This window comes from Brienomyrus brachyistius, chromosome 2 (genome assembly GCF_023856365.1).
Source record: "Brienomyrus brachyistius isolate T26 chromosome 2, BBRACH_0.4, whole genome shotgun sequence".
Taxonomy (NCBI): domain Eukaryota; kingdom Metazoa; phylum Chordata; class Actinopteri; order Osteoglossiformes; family Mormyridae; genus Brienomyrus; species Brienomyrus brachyistius.
Genome location: NC_064534.1, coordinates 501,553 through 524,769, shown reverse-complemented (window position 1 = coordinate 524,769; position 23,217 = coordinate 501,553). Strand labels below are relative to the sequence as shown.

At 46.4% G+C, this 23,217-nt stretch overlaps 1 protein-coding gene across 3 annotated transcripts in view; it reads right to left on the bottom strand.

The window, feature by feature from the left end:
- Nucleotides 1–1,280: 1,280 nt before the first annotated feature.
- The window catches only part of dtx1 (deltex 1, E3 ubiquitin ligase), a 66,113-nt gene continuing 44,176 nt past the window's right edge, over nucleotides 1,281–23,217 (bottom strand). For all 3 annotated transcript variants that reach the window (XM_048989979.1, XM_048989966.1, XM_048989972.1), the window contains 7 exons: nucleotides 9,554–9,615; nucleotides 9,298–9,459; nucleotides 8,160–8,221; nucleotides 7,340–7,498; nucleotides 5,998–6,159; nucleotides 5,182–5,271; nucleotides 1,281–5,011 (listed from right to left, as the gene is read on the bottom strand). In XM_048989979.1, coding sequence (XP_048845936.1) covers nucleotides 4,787–5,011; nucleotides 5,182–5,271; nucleotides 5,998–6,159; nucleotides 7,340–7,498; nucleotides 8,160–8,221; nucleotides 9,298–9,459; nucleotides 9,554–9,615 — 922 coding nt within the window. In that variant the 3' untranslated portion in view covers nucleotides 1,281–4,786. The remainder of the gene's footprint in view (nucleotides 5,012–5,181; nucleotides 5,272–5,997; nucleotides 6,160–7,339; nucleotides 7,499–8,159; nucleotides 8,222–9,297; nucleotides 9,460–9,553; nucleotides 9,616–23,217) is intronic.

The window sequence follows — 23,217 nt, the reverse complement described above, 5'->3', positions numbered from 1 at the left end:
GGCTAACAGTAAAGCTAACAGTAATGTTCTGGCTAACAGTAAAGTCCTGGCTAACAGTAAAGCTAACAGTAATGTTCTGGCTAACAGTAAAGTCCTGGCTAACAGTAATGTTCTGGCTAACAGTAATGTCCTGGCTAACAGTAAAGCTAACAGTAATGTTCTGGCTAACAGTAAAGTCCTGGCTAACAGTAAAGCTAACAGTAATGTCCTGGCTAACAGTAAAGCTAACAGTAATGTTCTGGCTAACAGTAAAGCTAACAGTAATGTTCTGGCTAACAGTAATGTCCTGGCTAACAGTAAAGCTAATAGTAATGTCCTGGCTAACAGTAAAGCTAATTATGCCCTGTGCTTGCTGGTATAAGCTATAGCGCACAATGTCTGTGTGATGCTACCAATGCTGCTGGGACGGGCTGGAAGCACCTGGAGGTGTCATACGATACTGTGAAGGAAGAGATTGTGTTTACTTTCTTGAGAACTGGAGCATGGGCTGTCCCCTCAAGTGGCGTCCAGTGCTGTGCTCCTCACCTCTGAAGCCTCACACCAAATCCTGGAGCCAGTGCAGGTTTCTGGATGCGGCACAGCACAGCAAAATAGACACCCCCACACCCCCATTCCTACCCCAACCCCCCCCACTCCAGCCGCTCCGCTCGCCCATAAGCACCCTCCTCCCACATCCCCATCCACTGCACCACTGCACTTGCTGGCACCATCTGCCCCAGGGAACGATGGCAGTGATGTCAGTAGGTCTTGACATAGATATTCAAGCTCTGCTCTCTTCCACAGAGCCACACTGGAAGCTGAGGGATCCTGTCTTGGGAAGGTGGAGGGTGAGCAGTACTCGTACATGCGTGTTCACGTGTGCGCGCTCCAAACTATGCGCAATCTCCCACCAAGCATGAAGAATGACAAGGCAGCCCCACCCAGCAGAGTGTGCTTATGGAAAGTGTGCTCCCCATAGCCGCTAATTAAAATGGGAAGAAGGGCAGCTGCCTGTCCTCCTCATTAACACGTGATTAGCGCATGGAGGGAGAGTTCAGTACTTTATAATATGCACAATGTACATGCTTATATTTAAATAAATATAAATGTATACATTTTTATTCCCATTAAAAGACAAGTTCCTTCCACAGCCTGTATGCTGCATGCCAGGCCTGTGTATCTTTTGTAGGGGACAGAGGGACCTGGGGGGGGCGGGGGGGAATGTGGATGTAACAACAAGCAGTAATAAAACAGGAGGAAGCAGGGAAGAAACAAAAGGGGTAGGGAGAGTCAACAAAGTCTTTGACTGAGGGAACATTTATTGCACGAGAAATACAAACATGCAAGAAGCTCAACATGATTCATTAAAGATCAATAGAATAAGAAGCCCTTGGTGATTCTGGAAATGTTTCTAAATCTTGACAGTATTTCTTTAAAATAAGAGTAGTTATATTTTAAAATATATATTACGATCTTTAAACTCCGATCTAGTTACAGTCACAACGAATAAAGAGGATGCAGGAAGGGCAGCTTGACCTCGACATCGTCTCGGTTGGGAAAATCAGAAACTTTCAAAAACAAAAATGTCAGATATTCACCATGAAACATGTGGGTAAAATATGGAGAAAAGTGTAAAAAGAGAAGCGGCAGGCTGCCCTGCCTCAACTTCCTGCAGGTGTTTGTCAGGGCAACCTGAAAAAAAGCCAGCGGGGGCACACTGAGGAGCGCAGGGTCTCCCAGGCAGAGACCAGCATCACGCAGCATAAGCACACCTTCACTGAAATCTACCACTCAGATAGTTTTTCATTTTTATTTATATTCATTTTAAAGAAGCTTAGTAATTGACTCTAGTTTCATGCTACCACACTGGTAACGTGCATTACCCCTCAAGTAACCCAATGTCTCAGAGTACAAAGAACTTGCAAGCACAAAAATAGCACACACGCTCACACAGACACGCTCATAAACTCACACAGATGCGCTCACAGAGACACACTGAGACACTCACACAGACACGCTCATAAACTCACACTGATGCACTCACAGACACACTCACAAACTCACAGAGACACACAGACACGCTCACAGAGATAAACTCACACTCACAGGGACATGCTCACTGAATCACACACACACACAGACACGGTGACCCACTCTCACTCACAGACACACATAAGCTCACTTACTCACACAGACATAGTCAATCACACACACAGACACGTTCACTCACACACACAGACATGCTCATTGACACAGACACTCACATTCCCAAAAGACACCTGCCCCCCGGAGCATATCAGTTACTCCATATACAATGCATGGTCCAGTTAGAGGCCTCCCAAACAAACAAGCAAGCAAGCACACTCTCTCTGCACGATGGTAAGCACAGCCAGACAAACAGGGGCACAGTGTGAAACTGGGTTACACAACAGGTCGGACAAATTCCTTGGTTATACGCATATAACGCTACTTTTTGGCAATAACATTTATTGTAAATATCATATGGAATGTGTGTCTTAAAATGCATGATTATTACATCAAATACAATTGAAAACGCTCGTAACGCAGAGCGCGTTTAAGAAAAATGGTCACGACGTGAAACATTGTGTATAGGCGTTTATCCAGTGGAAAAGGTTCGACAGACTCTGGACCACCCCTGAAACCTCCATAAACGTAAACTAAAGCGCAAGGCGAATGCAAAAGCACCGACGCAGCCCCTGACTGCAGCTCTCTTATGTACAAACTCGCGTCTGCACATAGGCAGCCCGACAGATGAGCCGATTCTTCGGGGCCGCAAGTGGCGTGGTTCAGCCGAGCCTCCGCTTCTGCTTCCCCACTGAGGATGAACGTAGCGCGAAGCAATGGATTGATCCAAACGAATGGCTACAGGGTAAATGATCCGTCATGAGAGGGTTGGCGGTCGGTGAGCTGCTGCATAGTGTCCGCCCCCTTCACGCCCGCTTATCGAACCCCGGGCGTCACCTACGGAGCATTTATAACACGGATGTAACAGACAGCAGCGATCAAGAATAATCCGCTAATATTACACACAGTTTCAATTTCATACATGTTTTAACAGTCCCTGACATACTGACAAAATAAACCTTTGCCAGATTTTAAATGTATAATATATTTTTATATATGATTTTTGTCATACAGAATAGTATAAAAAATAATTTTACCTCACACAAATTGAGCTTTAATATTAAGACAGAACATTTTATGTAAATGTATATATTATATAGAAGCAATACAAGACATCTTAAAAACTTAAACTTTAATAAACGAGCTAAACTAGCTAATGCATTTCAAGACAGCTCCTCAAATCGAAACGCTCAGTGAACAAAGTCTGCCGTCTCAAAGTGCAAAGGAAGACAATGATTCAGTCGGAAACTGAACAGCATTTTTAAAAGGATTACCCCAAAATCCGCTGACACGCAGGGAAACGCGCACTCAATTACAACATTAATCCCCTTTCGGATTCCAAAACATTTTCGGTAAAGTCGATTATATATATCAGGTGCGCCCTTTGCGAGAATGAACTGCACAGCCGAAAGGGATCTCTCTTTGAACTGAAAAAGGAAAGAAAGGCTGACACGAGAGCTGGGAATCGCAGCTACACTGGGGACACAGAGCGCTATCCCGCCGCCCTGCGCCGAAGGCATCCCGGTAGAAGCGTCCCCTGTGCGCCCCAGGTTTCCGTCTCAAGGGCTGACATTAATGCCGTTCATTAAGACAGCTTTCCCTTCTAAAAGACTCCAAGCAGGACGCACCTACAGGTAGACAGCACGCTGTTTAACATAACTAGGGTCTGCAGGGCTGTCTGAGTAGGCAGAGCGACGGGTCATCTCTCAGACGGTGCTATAGCAGCCTGATAGGTGCTATAGCAGGTACCTGATGAATGGTGGGAAAGCTAGTAATGCTGCAACACACACCTTCCCCCAGACATAAACCGCGCGTGCTGTAACCTCTTAAAATCTCCCTAAACGGCATCAACTTTGCTACTGTAATATTAAAACTAACCTTAAAAAAACAAACATACATACAAAGAAAACAACGTTCCAGACACCACATCCGGAGGAGAGATTGGGTGGATTTTTTGCATGAAATATGTGCTGACAGTTTGCTCTACTTTGGTGTGACCTTCCCGTTAAACTGCCAGGACCTAGTTTTATCGGCTTTGCTGGTTTAACAATTTTAGAAAGAGGCTCAAACGCTTCAACCATCAAACATTTGGCTTAAGCAGAAATCAAAAACTCCCTCCTGTTGTAAAAGTAAGACTTGCAAACCTAATACATCTCACATAGTTTCCTAAATGAGGTGCATGAAACACTGCGCAGCCTCCTTATACCCTCGAAACATGGTCTCCGTTTCCTGGAACTGCTCCCCCTCCAAAAAATAAAAATAAAAAATAAAGCTCACTGTCTGCAGGCTGGCCACCTGGTCCTCACATTTCTACGCATCCCTCAGCAGGCAGAGGACCTGCTGCCTGGGGGGCTACCTCTCCCCCCACAGCAAGCCCAGATAGCTTCATGTTATCAGCCCCATATGCTGACACGCTCTGATATGTCCAAGAAGCGGACAGAACGACAGTAACCATTTGCTTATGCATGTTTTTTTAGCCAGACGCTAGAAAAAAATTATTACTGTTTTTCAAAAATATTTCCTTCACATGTATGTCCACTGAATATTATTCTTGTATGTAAGGTGGAATTAAAGACAATGCTCAATGTTTTATTTCCATCCCTAGAGCGCCCCCTGATGGGCGATGCTGGCAGAGTCCTCAGTGCTTGGCCTTCCTGCACCCTCACTCCTTCAGATTCTCCTCAGCCACACCCTGGGCAGACAGCTCTGCCAGCACGTTGTCCAGGTAGTTGGGGTCTGGGTATCCGTGGCCGGTCAAGTTGGAGCCAAACTCGGTCTTGTGATGGATCTCATTCCAGACCACCGTGTCCGACTCGCCTGTGGTGCTGGATGTGCCAATGGTGAAGATGAGCCGCCGGTCCCACGCCGTGATCAGCAGCCTCAGGACCTGAGCCCCGCCCACCAGTGAGGCCGTTACACACTGTAGTTCAGAAAGCTCTTTCCGAACAAACTTTCAGCAAGACTTGAAGGGTTTATGTCATTGCTCTCGTGGACCAGCTCACAAATCTCATCCATGGCTCCCTCCCCCACCCACCATGCCAGGACGGACGAGCTCACCTTCCTGCCCTTCTCGTTGTCTGGGAGATAGCAGTGTCTTGGGAAACCCCTGGCACTGAACTTCTTCCCAGGGTTGGGGTGCTCAGTGGTCTGGACAGGACAGGGAGAAATGACGTGGTCTTCCTCATTCATGACACGAACACAGCTGACAGCTCCACTCTGGCTCACAGTTCGTGAGCCAGTACTACAGATGCACTCATCTTTTAAATAGCTGCTCAGCATTCAGGATGAAGCGTGCCCCGCAGCCCTACCTGCCACCTGGACAAGGGCATTAAACCTTATCGTCACACTCTGGTACTCTGGCTGTCTTGGAATATCTCACATTGTGTCTCAAGTTGATCAAGCTACAAGCTGCATGCTCAGACAATACAGATGGAGTCAAGGTGGAGTTTTTTACTCCAGCAAATGATCCTTTTTTTGGATCACTATCAATTCAATCAAAATCACCTTGTTCATAAGCTACTGACTTACTGCACATTCCACTATCTGCTGTGACCAGACAGGTGACAGTGCTCAGTATGGCTCGAGGAATGTGCTGAGCAGTGATTTCTAAGCGCTTTTGTGCACAGTGTGTTTCTGGGTCTCTGTGTCTCTGGTCCACCATCAGATGGTGACCTTCAGGAGGCAAGGATGAAGCCCTGTAACCCACTAGCGTTTATCATACCTTTCTTCTCCTGGTTGGTTGGTTGGTAATGAGCACTTGGCAAGTGGTACCAGGAATATTCTATTGTGGGGGCCATGGACATCACCCTGACAGAAACAGTACTCCCCGCGTCTGTCGGTCTAGCCCCAGATGAAGCAAAGTGGGTCACCAACCTGGATACCGGCAGGGATGTCATAGACGATGCGGATGGTCTTGGACTCCGGGTAGCCTGGCAGACTGTGTGGGATGACGTGGTACTCCATCTTCCCGGGAGGCTGAGTGCCCGTCTTCTCCCCGTAGATGGCCTTACAGGTGGGGCATTGCAGGCTGCCATCCTGGGGAGGCAGAGAGGATGTCAGGCTCATTACATGGTGCCCGCACCAGAGCATTTGCTGCATGGCACACCGCAGCAATGATTGGACTCATCCATCCATCATGATTGATCATGCAGCCATACGCACAATAACATACAAAGAACACACAGAGATACCCTGCAGAAGCATGCAGAGAACATGCCAATGCCAACATGGAGCTGGGGGGCATTAAAGGGCTCACATGGTTAAGGTTATGAAAACAGAAGCAATGGAAGGCAGAATCGGCAGAGAGGAGAAGAAAACAAGAGACCTCACAGGCCAGCTGCCCCTCCCCCAGGCATGCTAAAGTTATACAATCAGAAAGATTAAAAATGCTGCCCCCCAGGCATGACAAACCTATACAATCAGAAGATTAAAAATAACAGCAGCGCAATGGATGATCTTCCACAGACCACCACCCCTGAGACACTAATTATAATCTGATTTTGGATAAGAAACATTTCCTGGCTTTTACTCTAATAGACTGACTAACATGATCACGGAAACATGACCTTTCCTGCGGCTTAAACCAGAAACCTGCTCAAGTCCTTAAGCTCCTGCACACTGCTGCTTGTTTTCATACAGGTCTGGAAAAAATGAAGAGACCACTTCATATTTTTTAAGAATCGGCATCCTGGGTCTGCTGGCTGAAGGCTACAATGAGCAGCAGGCTGCTTCCAGGCCCAAAATTTCTAAGAGCGCAGTACATAAGAACAATGTGAAGCAGGAGACACTGGGAACGACCAGAAACTAAACGGGTTGGGGGAGAAGCGACTGCCTAATGCCAGAGATCCGTCAGCTTATCCAACAGTAACTCATGAATTGGGGGATCACATCAAGTGACCATCAAAAAGAATGGGAAACATGCAGGTGTGAAGTGTACTGATAGGACAAGTTTGTAGAAGCAGGACTGAAGACCCATAAAGCAAGCAAGAATGTTGGAGTTTACAAAAAATGCATAATTTACGCAGAAGCAGACCCATAAATTGATTTTTTTTTTTTTGCTGTAGTCTCAATTTTTTTCCAGAGCTGTATAACGCCCTTCCTAGGACATTTTCCCTCAAGTGCTGAACATCATAGAGCGTGATATTGGGCAGAAAGGACTGGACACTTAGGAGCCTTCCTGAGTTTGGGGGCTCATCCCCTGCTTGCTGGTGCTCACCTTGTTGCCGTTGTTATACATGGCCACCAGGCACAGCAGGTGGTACATGTGGCCGCACTTGCCCAGCTTGCCCACCAGCTCGGCCTTGATACCCTTGTGGTTCAGCAGGCCATCGTAGCCGGAAGAGGTCACCAGCCTCTCCATGCAGATGGTGCAGTCCTGGGGGAGGCAGAATGGGATGGGTGGGCATGGATGTAACTGGAGCCTCAGGCCATTTGGGTCGTCTCACACAGCTGGGCTAGTTGGCAGGTTGCTGCGTGCTGCCACAATGCTGACCTGGAACTGTTTGCCTGAGCAGTGTCCAACCCAGCAGAACCTAGCTCTGTCACAATACCGACTCTGCACTGTGAACCTAATGACCCAGCGCAGTCCACTCGAGGACCCAGTGCTGTCACGATACCAACCCAACAGAAACTGGCTCTGTCACAATACTGACTCTGCACTGTGAACCTAATGACCCAGCGCAGTCCACCCGAGGACCCAGTGCTGTCACGATACCAACCCAACAGAAACTGGCTCTGTCACAATACTGACTCTGCACTGTGAACCTAATGACCCAGCGCAGTCCACCCGAGGACCCAGTGCTGTTACAGTACCAATCTGGCACTGTCTGCCTGAAGACCTGGTGCTATTATGATACCGACCCAGTTTTGTCTGCCTGAGAACCTGGCTGTCCCCTTGAGGACCTGGCTCTGTCACGATACTAACATGGTGTTGTCCAGCTGAGGACCCAGTGCTGTGACATTACTGACCCGGCACTGTCTGCCTGAGGACGGCCTCAAGCAGAGGTCCACGATGCAGTGCTAATGTTTCAACTCACCTCATCAGGAATTATTTTGATTTTCTCGGTGTATCTGCGAACCACATCCTCTGGGTTTTTACCTGTGGGGGGAGAAAACACTGGCTGATGTCAGACACACACACACATACACGTTTGTATCCATATCTTTGTGAGGACCATCAATTCATTTTTATGGGAAAAACCCTAAATCGCACAAACCCTAACCCTACCCAGCCCAGACCTTAACCATAAGTAACCAAATAAAATACAAGAATTTTTAGTTTTTTAATTGTAGTCACAAATTTTTATAAAATTCAGTTTCCCCTTATGGGGACCGAAAAAGTGGTCCCCACAACATCAAAATATCATGTTCTTATTCCATTGTGGGGACATGAGCTCAGGAGCTGAAGGCAGGTTTGAATTTGATGCAGGGCCCATGGAAGAGAGGCCTCTATATCCCATCTCCTCCTAAAGGGAGCAGCATTGACTTGTTTCTGTCCTGTCGCTGACAACACACCTCAGATAGACCTAACTTTTTCAGGGTGTGTGGTGGGAGGGGGTCACCTTCAGCGATACACACTACACAGAGCAGCCAGTCATGCCCCCCATGACTCACAGCTCTAAGAGGCTTAACTTGAGATATACTTTCTGTGTGTCTGTTGTATGCAAAGCTCATAAACTCACAGGCTGACTGGGATAACAAACCACAAGGTACCTAGCTGGAAGAGATCTGAGAGCATGGAGGAGAGCTGAGGGGACAGTGTGCTGGCTCACTGCTACAGCACTACCACAAGTACACACACACACACACACATAAACAAACACACAGACACAGATACACACACAGACATACATACAGACACAAACCTACACCACATTCACATACATACATAGACACAGACACACGCACACAAACAGATACACCACACACACACACACATGCACACAAACACACATAAACATACACACAGACAAACCTACACGAGCCACCTGCTACTAACTCCAATGAATCACATCCTGTAGCTTTTAAGCTTATTTTTATCTCTCCTCACCCTCCTTCTCAATGGCATCACTCCTGCATCATTCTCTACACTAGTCTGGCTCCTCCCATATCTATCGCCCTCCTATACGCATGTAAATCCCATCCAATCCTAACTCTCCACTAATGCCCACTTACCCCTCCTCAGGTGCTTCTTCTTGGTCTTGCGCCGGATGCCATTGACTCCTGGCACTGGCTTCATGTCGCTCTTGTTGATGGGGGGGGGGTGCAGGATGGGTTTGGGGGCGCGGGTTAGGCACACGGGCAGTCCTGCCGCACACATCAGGATGCCTGTCATACCTGCAGCATGGCGAGAGAAAAACAGCAGCTAATGGCAGCTGCACAGCCCAGCAGAAACTGAGGCAGCACCCCCTCAAATCCATGTGCCCCTTACCTGCCAGGGCTGGGTGTACTGGACCGGAGCCTGTCAGGTTCTTCACAGGGAGGGCAGGAACTCTGCAAAACAGAGACAACATGGAAAAGAGAAGCATTCAAAGTGTGGCATTAAGGAGGTTTTCACATCCCAGGGCCCTGGGGCTGCTTTTGCTTCATGTGGGCAACCCATGACTGCGCTATCTGTCTGTACAAAATGGGGGCTACAAGCCACTTCTGTAAAAACTATCAATGGAGAAGAGCGTGTTAATCATAAATGACAAAGTCACACCAATGACAGGCAGAGTGTGGTAAACATCAATGAAAAAGTCACACCAATGACAGGCAGAGTGTGGTAAACATCAATGACAAAGTCACACCAATGACAGGCAGAGTGTGGTAAACATCAATGACAAAGTCACACCAATGACATGTGCAGAGTGTGGTAAACATCAATGACAAAGTCACACCAATGACAGGCAGAGTGTGGTAAACATCAATAAAGTCACACCAATGACAGGCAGAGTGTGGTAAACATCAATGACAAAGTCACACCAATGACAGGTAGAGTGTGGTAAACATCAATGACAAAGTCACACCAATGACAGGCAGAGTGTGGTAAACATCAATGACAAAGTCACACCAATGACAGGCAGAGTGTGGTAAACATCAATGACAAAGTCACACCAATGACAGGCAGAGTGTGGTAAACATCAATGACAAAGTCACACCAATGACATGTGCAGAGTGTGGTAAACATCAATGACAAAGTCACACCAATGACAGGCAGAGTGTGGTAAACATCAATAAAGTCACACCAATGACAGGCAGAGTGTGGTAAACATCAATGACAAAGTCACACCAATGACAGGCAGAGTGTGGTAAACATCAATGACAAAGTCACACCAATGACATGTGCAGAGTGTGGTAAACATCAATGACAAAGTCACACCAATGACAGGCAGAGTGTGGTAAACATCAATGACAAAGTCACACCAATGACATGTGCAGAGTGCGGTAAACATTAATGACAAAGTCACACCAATGACAGGCAGAGTGTGGTAAACATCAATGACAATGTCACACCAATGACAGGCAGAGTGTGGTAAACATCAATGACAAAGTCACACCAATGACAGGCAGAGTGCAGTAAACATCAATGACAAAGTCAAACCAATGACATGTGCAGAGTGTGGTAAACATCAATGACAAAGTCAAACCAATGACATGTGCAGAGTGTGTTAAACATCAATGACAAAGTCAAACCAATGACATGTGCAGAGTGTGGTAAACATCAATGACAAAGTCACACCAATGACATGTGCAGAGTGTGGTAAACATCAATGACAAAGTCACACCAATGACAGGCAGAGTGTGGTAAACATCAATGACAATGTCACACCAATGACAGGCAGAGTGTGGTAAACATCAATGACAAAGTCACACCAATGACAGGCAGAGTGCAGTAAACATCAATGACAAAGTCACACCAATGACATGTGCAGAGTGTGGTAAACATCAATGACAAAGTCACACCAATGACAGGCAGAGTGTGGTAAACATCAATGACAAAGTCACACCAATGACAGGCAGAGTGTGGTAAACATCAATGACAAAGTCACACCAATGACATGTGCAGATTGTGGTAAACATCAATGACAAAGTCACACCAATGACAGGCAGAGTGTGGTAAACATCAATGACGAAGTCACACCAATGACAGGCAGAGTGTGATAAACATCAATGACAAAGTCACACCAATGACAGGCAGAGTGTGGTAAACATCAATGACGAAGTCACACCAATGACAGGCAGAGTGTGATAAACATCAATGACAAAGTCACACCAATGACATGTGCAGAGTGCGGTAAACATTAATGACAAAGTCACACCAATGACAGGCAGAGTGCAGTAAACATCAATGTCAAAGTCACACCAATGACATGTGCAGAGTGTGATAAACATCAATGACAAAGTCACACCAATGACAGGCAGAGTGCAGTAAACATCAATGACAACGTCACACCAATGACAGGCAGAGTGTGGTAAACATCAATGACAAAGTCACACCAATGACAGGCAGAGTGCAGTAAACATCAATGACAAAGTCACACCAATGACAGGCAGAGTGTGGTAAACATCAATGACAACGTCACACCAACGACAGGCAGAGTGTGGTAAACATCAATGACAAAGTCACACCAATGACATGTGCAGATTGTGGTAAACATCAATGACAAAGTCACACCAATGACATGTGCAGAGTGTGGTAAACATCAATGACAACGTCACACCAATGACAGGCAGAGTGTGGTAAACATCAATGACAAAGTCACACCAATGACATGTGCAGATTGTGGTAAACATCAATGACAAAGTCACACCAATGACAGGCAGAGTGTGTTAAACATCAATAAAGTCACACCAATGACATGTGCAGAGTGTGGTAAACATCAATGACAAAGTCACACCAATGACATGTGCAGATTGTGGTAAACATCAATGACAAAGTCACACCAATGACATGTGCAGATTGTGGTAAACATCATTGACAAAGTCACACCAATGACAGGCAGAGTGTGGTAAACATCAACGACAAAGTCACACCAATGACAGGCAGAGTGTGGTAAACATCAACGACAAAGTCACACCAATGACAGGCAGAGTGTGGTAAACATCAATGACAACGTCACACCAATGACAGGCAGAGTGTGGTAAACATCAATAAAGTCACACCAATGACAGGCAGAGTGTGGTAAACATCAATGACAAAGTCACACCAATGACAGGCAGAGTGTGGTAAACATCATTGACAAAGTCACACCAATGACAGGCAGAGTGTGGTAAACATCAATAAAGTCACACCAATGACAGGCAGAGTGTGGTAAACATCAACGACAAAGTCACACCAATGACAGGCAGAGTGTGGTAAACATCAATGACAACGTCACACCAATGACAGGCAGAGTGTGGTAAACATCAATAAAGTCACACCAATGACAGGCAGAGTGTGGTAAACATCAATGACAAAGTCACACCAATGACAGGCAGAGTGTGGTAAACATCAATGACAAAGTCACACCAATGACATGTGCAGAGTGTGGTAAACATCAATGACAAAGTCACACCAATGACAGGCAGAGTGTGGTAAACATCAATGACAAAGTCACACCAATGACATGTGCAGAGTGTGGTAAACATCAATAACAAAGTCACACCAATGACAGGCAGAGTGTGGTAAACATCAATGACAAAGTCACACCAATGACAGGCAGAGTGTGGTAAACATCAATGACAAAGTCACACCAATGACAGGCAGAGTGTGGTAAACATCAATGACAAAGTCACACCAATGACAGACAGAGTGCAGTAAACATCAATGACAAAGTCACACCAATGACATGTGCAGAGTGTGGTAAACATCAATGACAAAGTCACACCAATGACAGGCAGAGTGTGGTAAACATCAATGACAAAGTCACACCAATGACATGTGCAGAGTGTGGTAAACATCAATGACAAAGTCACACCAATGACAGGCAGAGTGTGGTAAACATCAATGACAAAGTCACACCAATGACAGGCAGAGTGTGGTAAACATCAATGACAAAGTCACACCAATGACAGGCAGAGTGTGGTAAACATCAATGACAAAGTCACACCAATGACAGGCAGAGTGTGGTAAACATCAATGACAAAGTAACACCAATGACAGACAGAGTGCAGTAAACATCAATGACAAAGTCACACCAATGACATGTGCAGAGTGTGGTAAACATCAATGACAAAGTCACACCAATGACAGGCAGAGTGCAGTAAACATCAATGACAAAGTCACACCAATGACAGGCAGAGTGTGGTAAACATCAATGACAAAGTCACACCAATGACAGGCAGAGGTACCCGAATTGGGGATCATGAAGAGGCAGCTGGGGGATGTCAAACTGTGGGGACAACATGCCTCACGTATTTGAGCATTTCGGTGTATGGCAGAAATAGAAAAGACATGCACACCACAGAAAGGCAGACAGACAGACCCACACACACACAGGTTTGTAATTATATCTCTGTAGAAACTCTCCATTCATTTCTATGGGGAAAACATTAACCCCACCATCCATCCATTTTCCAAACCGCATATCCTACTGGGTCGTGGGGGGTCCGGAGCCTATCCCGGAAGCAATGGGCACGAGGCAGGGAACAACCCAGGATGGGGGACCAGCCCTTCGCAGGGCACGAAGCAGGGAACAACCCAGGATGGGGGGCCAGCCCATCGCAGGGCACACTCACACACCATGCACTCACACATGCGCACCTACAGGCAATTTAGTAATTCCAGTTAGCCTAAGCATGTTTTTGGACTGTGGGGGGAAACCGGAGTACCCGGAGGAAACCCCACGATGACATGGGGAGAACATGCAAACTCCGCACACATGTGACCCAGGCGGAGACTCGAACCTGGGACCCAGAGGTGTGAGCCAACAGTGCTAACCACTGCACCACCATGCCGCCCCTTAACCCCACCATTTCAACCTTAACCCCTACGCAGCTGTAGCCTTAACTACCTGTATAAGTAACCAAACAAAATATGAGACTTGTTTTTTGATTGCATTCACAGATCTTTGACCTGAAAAATGGTCCCCACAATGTCAAAAAACCAGTGCAATATGAAGCTAATCCTAATCTACACACACACGCACGTACGCACACACACATGGCTAGATCAGAGGGCCTCTCTGTGCTTTGCAAAACAAAGATTCGCCAAAAGCACCACAGCTGATGAACACAGCCCAGGGACCAGGATTAGCCATCGCTGTAGCTGCGGGGGAACATGGTACATCAGAAGGCAGCTATTTGGACTGCCAAGCATCTGCAAGCTTGAGAACAAGGTAAACTGTTTACATGCTACATGCTATCCGGCCTACATTTTTCTTCACTCAATATCCAGAACAAAATAACACAAATTCACTCAGTGACACTTCAGCTAGCTACTCCTTGCAAATCTGGCTGGTCCACTTTGCACTTCCCTAGATAAAGCAGGAAAAGGTAGCTTCTAGTTTGCGAGTACCTTGGAGTTCCTCCTGGATGCTTCCGTAGGGATCGTAATCCCTTGCTGCGCTGCCTCTCTAAATAAATAGTCTTTGCCTAGTGTTGCCGCTTTCCCTGGGGGCCCCACATCTGTGTATTCTGTGAGTCGCCAATTATAATCAGTATTAAAAAAACAGAAGAACAAGGCAGCTGATCATCATCGGACCATGATCACTGGCCTCAAAACGCAGAAGATGCTTCTCACACTGATTGGCTGCTAGGACTGACAGTAAAAGTCCATCTCATCACAGCACAGCCCACTCTGGGATGCTTGGCTTTGTTCTATAGCTAAAGACAGAAGGAGATCTGTTAACATGCAGGCTTAATTAGCTGGAATGCCTATTATAATCACCTCCATTGGTCTGTGATAGTAGCAAATTTCCCTTTTGCAACAACAGCAGAATACGGTCACTGGACACTTGACTCAAACACAGTGGAACGCTGCATTCAAATGGCCCTATATCATGACCTGACCCTGACCCTAACCTACTCTGTCCATATACGGCTGCTTCCTTGCACTGTCAGGTACAGGGGTCTCCAACTTCGGTCCTAGAGAGTTACTACCCAGTTGGTTTTCTACCCAACCTGGCTTCTGATGACCCACACCAGTTTCTGGTATTTACCTGAGACAGGTGTGGCTCATCAGAATCCACTTACATTTAAGTAGCTAGTCTAATAGCACCACAGCTCATCTGCCCGCCTTCTTGGCCAGTGCACCACTATGAGATTATACCACTGGTCCAGTAACTTCCCTGAAGAAACTTGGAATTTCCGTGCTTACCGGAGAGTAACCATTGCATATACGTTAAGGATTGCTTGTAGAACATAAACCTCAGGGTCAAGGATAGCTCATAGAACATAAACCTCAAGGTCAAGGATAGCTCATAGAACATAAACCTTGGGGTCATGGACAACTTATAGAACATAATCCACGGGGTCAAGGATAACTCGTAGAACATAAACCTCGGGGTCAAGGATAGCTCGTAGAACATAAACCTCAGGGTCATGAATAGCTCATAGAACATAAACCTCAGGGTCATGGACAACTTGTAGAACATAATCCTCAGGGTCAAGGATAGCTTGTAGAATATGAGCCACAGGGTTAGGGTTAGCAGGTTAAACATAAACTTCGGAGTTAAGGATAGATTGTATAACATGAACCCTAGAGTTATGGTTATCACATTTAACATAAAGCTTTAAGGTTGAGGTTTGCTAATCGAACACAATTTTGGTGGTTTCTGATAGCACTTTTAACATAAATCCAAATACAGTTAGCACATTAAACATAAACACTGTGGTTAGGGTCAATACAAAGAACATAAACCCTGAGGTTAGGTTAGCATGTTGACCATAAACCCTGGAGTTACGGTTAGCATGCAGAACATCCAGTTGGGATTAGCACGTCGAACATAAACATTTGGGGTCAGGGTTAGCATATGGCTGCTCCTCATAACTTATCTGAACACAAATTCAAGTTAACCTGAAAAAGCCCAATTTAGCTGCCAAGCACTAAAGCATTATGAGGACAGACAGTGGGGGTGGGGCCTACAGGAGAGGAGTGTGTCTGTAACTCCAAATGCGCTTGTACAGCCTCCTTTTCCTTCTTAATTCACACTACCAGTACCCCTACACCCCCTGCCCTGCTTTGCCCTTTTTGTCTCAGTCGGTAGGACCCTGTGGCAGAGCGAAGGCCCCCGGTGCTGGGTGCCTCGGCGTGCCTCCACACGGGCACAGAGATAGTTGCGTGCCTTGCGCCTCCTAGCCTGTGAAAGTAGGTCAATGGAATAGAAAGGCATTATGGGAGGGAGGCCCTACCGTGAGGAGTGAGCCCCCCAGGAGCTGACAGAGCCTGCATGAACCTTTGCGAATGAAGACTGACTACCTTACCCTCCATCTTCCTCCTCCTCCATCTTAGCTCCGTGCTGATGATGCCTTATCAAGCTGCTTCCTGTCTCAGCCACAAACACTGCGCGCCGCAATGGGGAAGTGAAAAGGGGAAGCTTGGGCGGGCCCAGGGTCACATGACTTCCGTCACAACACCCCGCCCCCCCCCACCACAAAGTCACAGGCCTCCTGGCCCTGTGAGGGCTCTTGTCAGGACCCAGTGAAGCAGCAGCAGATAGCATGCTCAAGGCTAACACTCCTCCCCACCCTACCATAATCTGTTTATGGTAAGGGGGGGGGGGGCATCATCAACTGGTGCAAAACCGATGGAGATTAAATGCAAACAGCATTCTGGCATGGGGGTCAAGAACAGACTGTTCAGATTAGAGCTGAGGCAGATGCTTCCTGTTCTGTTACGGGCTGAACAGTGTACAGAGGATGCAGCTTTCAACAAGCTTTTTGTCTTTTTATCTCTATAAAGAAACTACAAAGCAAGCCTAGCTAGTAAGTCTTAATAGTTATGATGCTTTTGAAGTGTAAAATTTAGGGATGTGCATCCCCATCATCGAGGCCATTGCGATACACATCTCAATGCATCGCCAATGGTCCAACACATTAAAGATACATATAAAGCAACTACTAAAACAAAACAATTTTCCCCTACTGAGATGCGATGCTATTCAACACGATGCACTGCATCACTAGGCACGCCTACAACTAACGTGAGATGCCAGGACACTTGCAGAGAATTGGCCACTGACAGCAATACTATACATGAGAGATATAGCTTAGAGAGGGGGAATCTAAATATAAAATTATTGGTCACATTTCTAAATAATAAAGGCATAGGTCGGGTAAAGAACAACAACAAGAAAGAAGTCAGGTCAGGTTGGGGAGCAGGCACCCCCCAGGCAGATACAGGTCCAGTACCACCCTCCGGAAGTGCCCATCCATCTGCTGCAGCCAGGTGTTATGTGGGCGTCCTCTCGGCCTGGTCCAGCCGCTTGGGTCCTCAGCAATGATGTGAGCCGGATCACCCTCAGGGAAACGCGCCACATGGCCGTAGTGCTGGAACTGGCACTCCCTCACAGTGCAGGGAATGTGCCTCATCCAGAACACCTCTAGCAACTGCTTGTTCGACACAAAGTCAAACCAGCGGCCCCCAATGATTCTCAGACGAGGCTCTGTACCGAAGGAGTCCAGTCTCAGCTCACTGGATAGCATCCATGTCCCACAGCCATACAGCAAGACAGGGAGCCCAGGACTCAGAAGTCTTGGACCTTCATCCTCTTGCAATGATATCGGGAGCCACACGCACCTTTTTAGCCCCCATACTCTCCCAATCCATCTGCTGACTTCATAGGAAGAGTCACCAGAGACGTGAATGTCGGCGGTAGGTGAACCTCTCATCGTGGCCGACATTCTCTCTGCAGACAGACATACTGCTGAATGCTGTGCCCAAGAGGTCATTGAAGGCCTTGATGGACACATGCAAACTCAGACACTCAGACTTCTTCCTCTCAAGAGCCTTGATCAGGGCTGCCATTGACTAGGCAACGGTCACAGCATCATCAGCAAAGTCAAGATCAGTGAATCTTTCTTCACCAACAGATGCCCCACTGATGCTAGACCCCATGACCCTGCCCAACACCCAGTCCATGAAAGCACTGAACCAAGTAGGAGTAAGAACACATCCCTGACACCCCCAGGACCCCCTGGGAAGCAGGGGTGGTTGTACCCATCAAAAAGCATTTTGTTACAAATTACAAATATTTGGTCATCAAATGCAACAAAATATAATACAAAATACTGGTGTGAGAAAATGTATTTAATTAAAATACAAATAATGTGCAATCTGAAAATACAAAACTACATGTAAAATAGTAACGATATATGACAAATATGTGTAACATTACAGCCCTAGTAATGTGTAGTATTTACAAATACAGCTTGGCCTAACTTTAAACAGAATAATGATTTTGTGATTTACATGTGTTATACCATTAACTGTGAAATGAAAAATGACTTTTGTAACATTAGTAATGTAATGTAAGCTCAACATTCTGCAGGTTGGGGGGCAGGGCCTGGGATAAATCGAAGGGCTGCATTTAGTATTATTTATACTTTGTGGACAAATAAGCAAATACAGAGTAAGATATATTGAGTTGAGCACAGAAGAGGATCTTGTATTGATTGGACAGCCAGAACATGGCGCTGTTTTAACTACTTGCAGACATTAGTTGAGGAGGCTGGGTGTAGTGTGAGGGAAAGGAACAGGCTCCTCCCCTCATGTTGCTGCTCCTCTTTGATTTGCTGTGAATGGAGAACTGGGCCTATGGTTGCCTTTTCTGAGTGTCAGAAAAGTTCACTACAGCAGTGGGTCTCAAACATTTCTGCACCGTGAACAAATTTTGCCAGCTCATTCACAACCATAAATCAGGTACAGGTCTAAATTAATGCTATAATCAACCATGCAGGGTACTTTGCAGTGTATGTCAATCAATGCCTACTGCACAAATCTGTGTGATTGTGCCAGTGAATTTCAAATTAAGGATCTGTCGATTGGCTAGTACTCACTAGTTTTCCGTTAAGCTGTTGTGGACCCAAGACTGGTTTACAAATTTGGGTTGTGACCCACGGGTTGATAATCGATGCACTATAGCGTTAAAGTGACCATTTCCCAGTTTATAGATAAAACTGTTCTCTTCAAACAGCAGATTACCATAACATTAAAAATCACATTGACGGAATCCCACACACGGTCAGTGATGGTTAAGGTCAGAGCCAGGCAAATAAAAACATAACGCAGGGAATTTGGAAAGGAGACATCGCCCATGTTGGTCACCAAGCAACATGACCAGCGTCTCTGGTGAGACATTAAAGGCTGATTATACTTGGATCAGTTCAAAAGTTAATCTCAAGTCAATAAAGCAGCCAAACACATCAACGAGTACAATATTGTGTGCTTTATTTCTTCTAGATAAAGAACACCTGCTAAACTCACAGCACTTTCTAATGAATTTCACTCAACTGAATTTAAGAAAAGATCCTGAGGCCTTCCAGAGAAGCCATGTATTACTGAAGATGTCTTAGGACATCTGAAAATAAGAGCATGGAGGTAACTACCATTCCAGGGCACACAGGGCACAAAGCAGGGGGATGCCAGTCCATCTCAGGGCACACAGGGCTCAAAGCAGGGGGATGCCAGTCCATCTCAGGGCACACAGGGCTCAAATCAGGCGGGATGCCAATCCATCCCAGGGCACACAGGGCTCAAATCAGGCGGGATGCCAGTCCATCTCAGGGCACACAGGGCTCAAATCAGGCGGGATGCCAGTCCATCCCAGGGCACACAGGGCTCAAATCAGGCGGGATGCCAGTCCATCCCAGGGCAATTGGGGCACCTAGTAGGGGGATGCCAGTCCATCCCAGGGCACACAGGGCTCAAATCAGGCGGGATGCCAGTTCATCCCAGGGCACACAGGGCACAAAGCAGGGGGATGCCAGTCCATCCCAGGGCACACAGGGCTCAAATCAGGCGGGATGCCAGTCCATCTCAGGGCACACAGGGCTCAAATCAGGCGGGATGCCAGTCCATCCCAGGGCACACAGGGCTCAAATCAGGCGGGATGCCAATCCATCCCAGGACACACAGGGCACAAAGCAGGGGGATGCCAATCCATCCAAGGGCACACAGGGCTCAAATCATGCGATATGGCAGTCCATCCCAGGGCATACAGGGCTAAAATCAGGCGGAATGCCAGTCCATCCCAGGGCAATTGGGGCACCTAGTAGGGGGATGCCAGTCCATCCCAGGGCACACAGGGCACAAAGCAGGGGGATGCCAGTCCATCTCAGGGCACACAGGGCACAAAGCAAGGGGATGCCAGTCCATCTCAGGGCACACAGGGCACAAAGCAGGGGGATGCCAGTCCATCCCAGGGCAATTGGGGCATCTAGTAGGGGGATGCCAGTCTAACTCAGTGCATGCAGTGCATGCATGCAAAAAAAAAATTGTTGCACTTTCTCAACAGAGTATTCAGATAGATGGTATTCATAGCCTGGGTCCTTATTGAGCTAGTATCGGAAAAATTCATCGCAGCGTCTTGAAGCACTTATGTAAGTCGCTCTGGCTAAGGGCGTCTGCCAAATGCTGTACATGTAAATGTAATGTAAATGCAGGGCACAAACCAAGCAATTTGAAACAGTTCTTTTTTCCCCTCACCTGTGCCCTCCTGCAGTTCCGTCTTGCCGTACCAGAGGGGGGCGCCCCACAATTATGATTACCTCTGGCATAGACATACATTTTCTAACGGTATATTTATCATACAAATATAAGTTATGCGGCTGCACTACTTTTCACTTTTAGATTAGATGCATACCTACATTTTGTTTGAGTGCTTGTCCTTTGTGCAATGATAAAAAGTTAAATAAAAAAAAGTATGTTCAACTGCCACACGTCACTGCTGCAGTAATTTAACAGCTCTACAAAACACCCTGAAAAAAGTGGCCAGATCTTAACATAGAGAGAATGAATACTTTTAATTAATGAAACAAATTAAATGATCAAAGTCAAATAATCTTTGGTTTACCAAAATAAAGGTAATAAAAATAAATTAAATGGTAAAATAAGAATAATTTTCAATAACTGAAACACATTCCAGTTAACATTTTTAGATTTACTGTTCTTAACTTGAATGCGCGGGCTGAGGAATGAATTTCTGCCATGTTCATGGACATTTTGCTAGTTTACCTGCAGTTTTCTGCTTTACTGTGGGTGTCGCCTTTTCCTGATTTGTCCAAACAGTTGTGTACGCCTCCTCCTGAGTTTATGTAAATATGCAGATTTTTGCCCGGAAAGCTCTGCACGTACTTTTAGGGTCTTTTTGTGTGTATGCCCCTTAGACAGGGTCCGGACTCTATCCTAGGCATGGCTCGATACCACTTTTTTTGTTCCGATACCGATACTGATTCCAGAACACTGAGTATCTGCCAATCCCGATCTGATATTTTATTTTTCTTGCTAAATCAGCTAGGCTGTCAAAAATACATAACGCTCAAAGTCAACCAAATATTCTGCTTTCCTAAAGGGGGAAATGCAGTCCCGCGCCTGACTCAGTTATGTAATCACTGTTGATTGTTGACTTTTTATTTTAACATTCTCTAGGCTTTTCGAAATAAACTCCACTATGAATTAGACTGGCACTATGAATACAGTGACCTTCTGTGTAATCAGCATGGCTTTGTTGCTGTCCGAAGGGAGCGTCTGACGTTTCTGAATTGTTTCCTGCGATGTTTGTTGCTGTGGAACAGTTTTGTTCTTGGTCGATGTTATCTATATAAATACAGCGTATTCTTTTCCATTCCCACTCTATTCCACTCTGGAGTTGCCCTGGGTGAGAGGTGTCAGGCAAGTGCGGGTTTATTCATAGCCCCCAGTTCAGAGTTTCTACACTGGAGTTCACCACAGTGAATGAGCAGGTCGCCTCCCTTTGACTTCGAGTTGAAGGACAGGCTCTGATTGCTGTTTGTGAGTATGCACAGAACATCAGTTCATATTATCCAGCTTTCTTGGCGACCCCCCCGGGGACTCCATTGTCCCACTAGGGGACTTTAATGCTCATGTGGGTAGTGACAGTGAAACACAGAAAGTGCTGGACTTCTGTGATAACCACAGTTTGTCCCATGTCAACACTGCACTTTATGGACAAATGTGTTTCGACACCTGGCCATTACACCCACAGGAACTTTTATGACATCCCATCCTAAATCCATAGGCATTAATATGGGGCTGGTCCCCCCTTTGCAGCTATAACAGCTGCCACTCCTCTGGGCAGGCTTTATGGAAGGTTTATGGGGTGTGTCTGTGGGAATTTTTGCGCATTCATCCTGAAGAGCATTTGTGAGGGCAGGCACTGATGAGGGATGTGAAGCCTGGCTCACAATCTCCATTCTAGTTCATCCCAAAGGTGTTCGATGGGGTTCAGGTCAGGGCTCTGTGTGGCCACTCAAGATCTTCCACACTAAACTCACCCAACCATGGTTTTATGGACCTTCCTTTGTACACTGAAGTAGAACGTTTGCTGGAATAGAAAAGGGCCTTCCTTCCCCAAACTGTTCCCACAACATTGAAAGTATAGAATTGTCCAAAATGTCTTGGTATACATTAGCTTGTATTGCTATGCACCTGCCACGAACACCCAAGGCTGCAGCTGGATAATCAATGTTGTAATTCTATCATTGGATCTGTCACTGTATGCGTTGGACTCCCAGGTAAAAAGTGGAGCCAAGCTGTCAACTAATCACCACCTGGTGGTGAACCAGATCAGATGGTGGACTCAAGCGTTTAATGAGGGTTTGCTGGGAGCGTATGGCAGAAGTCCCTGTCTGGTAGATCTTGAACTTACACCTCCAACAGAACTTCTCTTGCATTCCAAGGGAGACTGGTGACAAAATGGGTATTTTTCTGTGCCTCCATTACTGAGGTGGCTCTGCAGAGCTGGGGTTGTAAGGCTGTTAGTAACAGTCATGGCACCAACCTCCAAACCCAGTAGTTAACACAAGTAGTTAAGTGATACAGGGAGTCGCCAGATTTAGAATGGAGGCCTTCTGAGCTTAGTGACCTTGTGGACCTGTAGTAGCTGATAGTTACCAGCAGGCTCAGTGGAATGCAGCTTTGACAGCTGTGGATGCAAAAACTTGGATGTGACAAGA